A 6438-nucleotide genomic window follows, 5' to 3' on the forward strand; every position below is an offset into this window, starting at 1 on the left:
ATGCTCGACACGCAGCAACGCGTCGTGGAAAGGCCAATTAAAATATCTAGGCTGTAGGATTGTGTCGTGTTGTGATTGGACGAAGCCTTTGCCGACATGGAAAGGATAGCTTATATAGTCAGACGTGGTCGTGGAGCGTTAGGGCAAAAAACACCACCCCCCACCAACGCACACGCACTCCTCGCTCGCTCTCCCGGCGCACCCATGTAACAGATTGGTCGCCCCCTTCACTCTTTGCAGCACAGTGCACACACCACCCCCCCCCCCCCCCCTTGGACTCTTGGCCTCTATGGCCCCTCATCGCCCTGCTCCATCCCAGCTCTGGTCCAAATGGAAAGCTCACACAGAGATGCTTCGCTCTGCTCTCTCTGATCAGAAATCGTCCGCATCAACACCAACAGATCCTCACGATGATCAGCCACAAGCAGCCCAACTCGCTCACCCAGCTCTCCCCAACCCCCATCTTGCCCACCTCGTCTCCGCTTGCTTGCCGCTCTACAGGGACGCCTTTGACAGCGCACGCGAAACAAACCACACTGCTCTAGAAATAATCTCCGGTGCAGTATACATTAATTATGAGCCCATTACTCTCCTAATTATCATAGCATGCCAATTATTTATTCAACTCTCATTGATCGTATCCTAGCTGATGGACCGCATGATCATTTTGTATGGAATGTGGGCAGGTGCACGCTGTTCGCCTCTGGAGGCTGCCTTCATGTGGCTGGGAGGGTGGAGACCCACTTCGGCCATCACTCTGGTCTACTCTACGCTCGGTTTGAATGCTCACGAGATAATGTTGGTGGACAAGAGTTCTGTCCAAGACCAGAAACCAGTGCCAGCTACCTTAGCTACTGCAAGTCAAGCTCCACCATCAATCCCAGGCTCAAGCTTGTGCGATGTTCAGCTGGCAGCAGTAGAAGCCCTTGAAAAAAGCACCTTACAATCCGAACTACACCTCTCCAACGAGCTCGCCACTTTGCAGGTATAATATCTTGAAACATGCCATCGACGTAGAGCTCTATATTGAACACTGTGCAGGTATGTTTTTTGATTTAGGGCTGTCTGGGGCTTGGGTTTGTGATCTGTTTTTGACCACAGAATGGGCAATGCGCAGATGCTTTTACCTGACCAGACCATGGCAGAGGCTCTTACAAACGACAGCTTCACAACCAAAGGCCGCGAGCTGATGGAAAGTAAGGTTGCCCATTTAGCGTACTTGTTTGCTGAAGCCAATCAGCTGCGATTGCACACCCTCGAAGAGCTGCTCAACTTATTGAATCCTATACAGTCGGCATTGTGCTGTGTTTCGGCTTTTGAGCTGGTTTATGCCTTAAAATCTCTCTATTGAAGTATTAATATGGCAGTAGGATTTGTGAGGATCTTTGTTGCGAGACAGTATATTTCATGGCTATGTATGGCCAAAGCCCTAAAAGTGCTGTGAACCCTGAAATGAAATCTCTCTCTCTCTCTCTCTCTCTCTCTCTCTCTCTCTCTCTCACACACACACACACACACACACACACACAAGATAATTACAGATCAACACATCGAGGGCTACTAACAAAAGCACCTAGCTACGTACATTACTATGCATTCTCTTGTATCGTGACTAACTCCTAGAGGGCTACTAACAAAAGCATGTAAAGATAGCACCTACGTGAAGTCTGCTAACAGTACAAATTTTATTCCCTCTTACATACATAAGAGGATTCTAGATTCAAAAAGTGAAAAAAAAAACCATACATAAGGGATTCTTTCAGTGACCCAAGTGAAGTATGAGAGCTATCCACATTCTACCCATAGACTCTAGTGTTGCATACATTGAGAAGTTTTTGACAAGGTACTGGTAGACTCAACTCTAAATAAAGCCTTCTATCATCTCAAGCCCTCACTTTAATGAGAAAAAGGCAACCACATCACATCCTGATTAGTGGCTATCAATGCCAAGTACTTTACATGGGCAGTAGTAGATAGAAGAACCTTCCCCCCAAAAAACGATGGCAGGTACGATCGAATAAAAACGACATGGAAAAACACAAGAACATTTGCTTGAAAAGAACAAATTACACAAGAATATCCCCCAACAAGTTTGACAACATTGGCAAATTATTTGGTAGTAGCTACCATGCTTGAGTTTTGAATGGGCATGCACTTTTTTGGCATAAGAAATGTGCTAGAAAATTCTCAGCCGTCAAAAATTACATGTAAATGGTGAAAAACTTGCAAGTCTCATCCCTTTCCCATCACATTTGATAGACAAGGGTGCCCGTCAAAAGCCAATCCTAGTGGCTACTATGCAAGGTTGGAGAACAGTCATCCTTCCATCTTGAAGAGAACTACTAGAGCTTAAGAAAACAATCGCAACTTTCTAACTTGCATCAAATCTTTCTAACTTTCTAACTTCCTAATAGCATGGGCTATCAAATCTTCATTTTTTAAGAAGGCATAGAAAACCTCCATTTTTAAATTTAAAATGGAATAAAAGAGAGAGAGAGAGCATTCTACATCAGCACAATCAAAGTAACCACAAAGCACACGAAGAAAGGTAGAATTCTTATACATCAAATCAAAGTAACAGTAAAGCACAAAGCAACACTGAGAGCATTCTACAAAGTAACCATAAAGCAACACTGATAATGAAGCATTGACGCCAAAGAAATCTCCAATTACAATGCAACAATCTACAATACAATAACACATGTGGAATAAGTATTCCCATGCTTTCTCCAATGTTTCTCTAGAATCCTCACTTAGCATTTGTTATTCTAGCTTTTTATCAATTTTAACAATTGTCAAAAATCACTTAGTGACTCTTTCTTTACCAACATTGAAAAATTACTTACAAAGTTATACACTTCAGAAATATATACAAAGAAAAATATACACAAAGAGGTACCAAAGAAAATAAATTAATGAAAAAAGAAGATAAAAAGTATTCTCAATAACATACATCAAGGAGGCACAAAGCAAACATTGAAGTTTTACATTAATTTCTATAAGTACTCTCTCATCAGGAGTACATTGACCCATGTTACACTAACTTCTTCCCTTCACCACCACTAACATCCTAGTTTTGTTTCTTTCTTTGGAGTATAATGTGACATGTTCATCAACTCTCTCACAAACCACACTTTTTAACCCGAGAGGACATGATAGAGAATAGAGTATTTTAGACAAGATTATATTATAGGCATACATTTGGTACATTGTTTGTTAGACCATTTTTGTTAGAAACTTGGAGAAACCTGTTAGTCATAACCTCTATGGGGATGCCCATTATGTTATTTTGGGATATTTTATTTTGGATGCACCTTTTATTTAAATCATCTACGAGGATTAATGTATTTAATCAGCTGTGTGTGCTGGTATGATGTCTACCAGGATTAATGTGTTTAATCAGCTATGTGCGTTGGTATGATCATAATTAATGTGTTTAAAAAGAACGAGTGAAGTTGATGAGTGGCGCATGCATGAGAGAGTGGGTTAGTAGCCTATTAACTCCACACGTGTAGTCACATGCCCCCAGTATGTCGACAGGTCGACAACTCAGGGCTTGCATGGCTAAGCTATCTAGTGGGTGGTGTCAAGGAGAGGAAGAGGGAGGGAATGGATGGGGAAACTGGGATCGAGAGGCTGAGGAGGAGATGAAGCGTCGTGGTAAAGACATTGAGGCGGAGAGCTCTAGGAGGAAATGCGTGCCGCATTGGCTGAATGAGAGACTTTGTTTGCATGTTAAAAAGAAGGTATGTTTGAGGCTCAACTATGAATTCGTTAGAAGCAAGATAGGTATGTTCTCGATGTGCAATGTATTCATTTTCTGTCCGGGTAAACCTCTGTCCTCCAAAGGGGAACTAGGAAGATAGCTTCAGGAGAGTATTGTGCATCACTACAACACATTATTTATAGCACCAAAATTCTGTTGTTGGGTAGCAATACTATAATTTCATTACTAAACATCGAAAATAGCAACGAAATTACGCTACTATTTTCGCTGCATGAAATTCAGAGAGTTGTTGGATTCTGAATTTTAAAAATACATGCCACATACACATAAAAATGATATATAGTTTAAAAAAAGCGTCCATTAAAACCCTTGGAGCCATGTTTCGAGCAAAAAAAAAAAAAAGATGTCAAGATCATGAATTTATCCCATCTTGTAATAAATCCATATATGTTACTTCATCAATCATGTCTATATCTAATGGAAGCTCAATGAAAAGATGGGGTTCCATATCAATATCACTATCATGATCCAATGAAGCATTGTCATGATTGATAGGTGACTCGTCATCTTCTTCGGATTGATGTTCCTCATGATCTTCATTGGCCCCATCCAAAATGTTTTCTTCATTGTCTTCTTCCAATGAGCAGATTTGAGGTAGTACTTGCACCTTATCCAGAGATTCGGCCTCCACATCTTAATCTTGAACGATATGTTATGAACGAGGGAAAACTTGTATAACATACCACCACTTTGGATCAATTCGATCGGCGTGAAACATAACCTAATATCACAAAGCAAAGGGTTACACTTTTATTATCCTACATCAAGATTTAATTTGGGATTGGCTGGGTTGCTAACCTGTTGACAATGTTGAGGTAGTATGAAGGTATCTTTCTCATCATTCCAAAACTTGGTGAAATCAATTTGAAAGAACCCATTTGGATGTTTCTTCACAGTTTCTTGAGCACCTCTATATATCATCTTGAACCATTTGATATCAAAGATGAATAGAGTAAATGCTCTAAATCCAACCGCCAAGAATATCCTGAATAGTTCCACAATACTCAAGATTGTCCTCTATGACATTGATATCATGTCTACTAGCTCGATTTTCTTTTAGAATCAACATGCTCCATGTGAAAGTGCCTTTTCTTTGACCATATTGCATTATATAGTTTGTACTAACATTAAACAAAAGCATGACATTTAGTATAGTGTATTAAATAAGGCATATACGTGAGATAGAGATGAAGAATGTACTTACTTTGAGGGTCACATTCTCTTGCATACTCATGCTCTTCTCTTGTGATCATCTCTCCATTTTGTGATGCCATCGATATTTCCATACAAAGCCATTCTATATTGATCACATTTGGTAGAGGTTCCAAGCTAGGCGGGAATGGCAAGCGTCTATTTGCTCTTCTAAAAGCTCTTCTCTCATCCTTTCGTCTATTGATTGCATTCTTGTATTTCCCAATCCACTTCTCCATGATGGAACTATTTAGAATGTAGAATTTATTCACCTTGTGGTGTAATGCATCATCCAGTCTTTGTTGCCTTCCTTTTCCCTAAGACACATTAGAGACTAGTCGATCATCCTCCTCATTGCTCCACAATTGTGGCATGTAAGGATCTATGCTGCGAGATAGATGTTTTGAGATATACACAAGAGACTCTTGCATCAGCCATCCTTTTGCCATACTTGCTTCTAGCCTTGCTCTTTGTCTCACAAAGTCCTTTAAAGTTTTCATGAACCTTTCAAGGAAAAAATCCATCAGACATGAACAGGGAGGTTGTAAGATGAGGGTACTCACTTTCGTTCACTCTCTCTAAAATTGGGACATCCATGCATCTCGAGCGGAGTACCTCGATCGTGATATCGCCGTGAATTAAAACATGACACGTGCCTCCCAAGCCTAAATCGACATATCTCGATCGAGATACCAACTAATGCCATGCTAGCAGGTTCGGGTTTCCAGTCATCATCCATGTCACCATTATGTGTCACTGCCACCACATTATCTCGATCGAGATATCTATGCCACTCGGATCCACATCAGGGCTCCCACGCTGTATCCCCCTAGGCATATTTGACTAGCGCATCTCCACCGTCCACGTATCTCGAACGAGATATCAAAATCTAATCTCGACCATTCATTGTTCGAGGTAAAGGGATACAATCTCCGCCGTCCACATATCTCGAACGAGATAATGAGATCAAATCTCTACCGTCCAAATAGCTCGTTCGAGATAGAGAGATACAATCTCCACCGTCCAAATATCTCGTTCGAGATACGTAGATGCAATCTCCACCGTCCAAATATCTCGTTCGAGTTACAGAGATGCAATCTCCACCATCCATTTAGGCATGTTGGAAGATGCGATCTCAGCCATTTAAATATCTCGATCGAGGTATATAATGAATCTCGACCGTCGACATACCTTGGTCATGGTAATGACTTAAAATCAAAGCCGTCCATGTACCTTGAACGAGATACTAATATCAAATCTCAGCTGCCGTCGATCCTTCACCAACCCTAAAATTAAGTGTGTATCTTGGCCGTATGTTTCACTAACCCTAAAATCCAGAGCGTACATCTTGCAAACCCTAAATTGCATGATGCCACCGAACCTCGATCGAGGCTATAAAATCAAAAAAACTTTTTTTTTGCCTCATTGTCAGAAGTCGTTTTCACTCTCCTTGCTCTCTT

General features: G+C 41.0%; 1 protein-coding gene across 2 annotated transcripts; it reads left to right on the plus strand.

The window, feature by feature from the left end:
• The first annotated feature begins 228 nt into the window (after positions 1–228).
• On the plus strand, positions 229–1382 carry LOC147626880 (protein DOG1-like 3). 2 transcript variants are annotated; one of them, XM_086815419.1, is made up of 3 exons: positions 229–557; positions 687–985; positions 1102–1382. In XM_086815419.1, the coding sequence occupies exons 1-3, from the start codon at positions 290–292 to the stop codon at positions 1129–1131; spliced, it is 597 nt and encodes a 198-aa protein (XP_086671545.1). In that variant the 5' UTR covers positions 229–289; the 3' UTR covers positions 1132–1382. The 2 variants fall into 2 exon arrangements, with proteins under 2 accessions (XP_086671545.1, XP_086671544.1); XM_086815418.1 differs by having other exon boundaries at positions 235–557; positions 1118–1382.
• The last annotated feature ends 5056 nt before the right edge of the window (positions 1383–6438 follow it).

The sequence above is a fragment of the Cibotium barometz genome, chromosome 21 (assembly GCF_041138505.1).
Source record: "Cibotium barometz isolate CiBa-2024 chromosome 21, ASM4113850v1, whole genome shotgun sequence".
NCBI lineage: Eukaryota > Viridiplantae > Streptophyta > Polypodiopsida > Cyatheales > Cibotiaceae > Cibotium > Cibotium barometz.

What these genes read in the sequence shown, in the direction of transcription:
- LOC147626880 (XM_086815418.1), top strand. Translation starts at nt 290, where the DNA reads ATGGCCCCTCATCGCCCTGCTCCATCCCAGCTCTGGTCCAAATGGAAA. An exon ending in TGCTCTAGAAATAATCTCCG is followed by an intron (nt 558 to 686) that starts GTGCAGTATACA and finishes GAATGTGGGCAG; the next exon opens with GTGCACGCTGTTCGCCTCTG. An exon ending in ACGAGCTCGCCACTTTGCAG is followed by an intron (nt 986 to 1,117) that starts GTATAATATCTT and finishes GGCAATGCGCAG; the next exon opens with ATGCTTTTACCTGACCAGAC.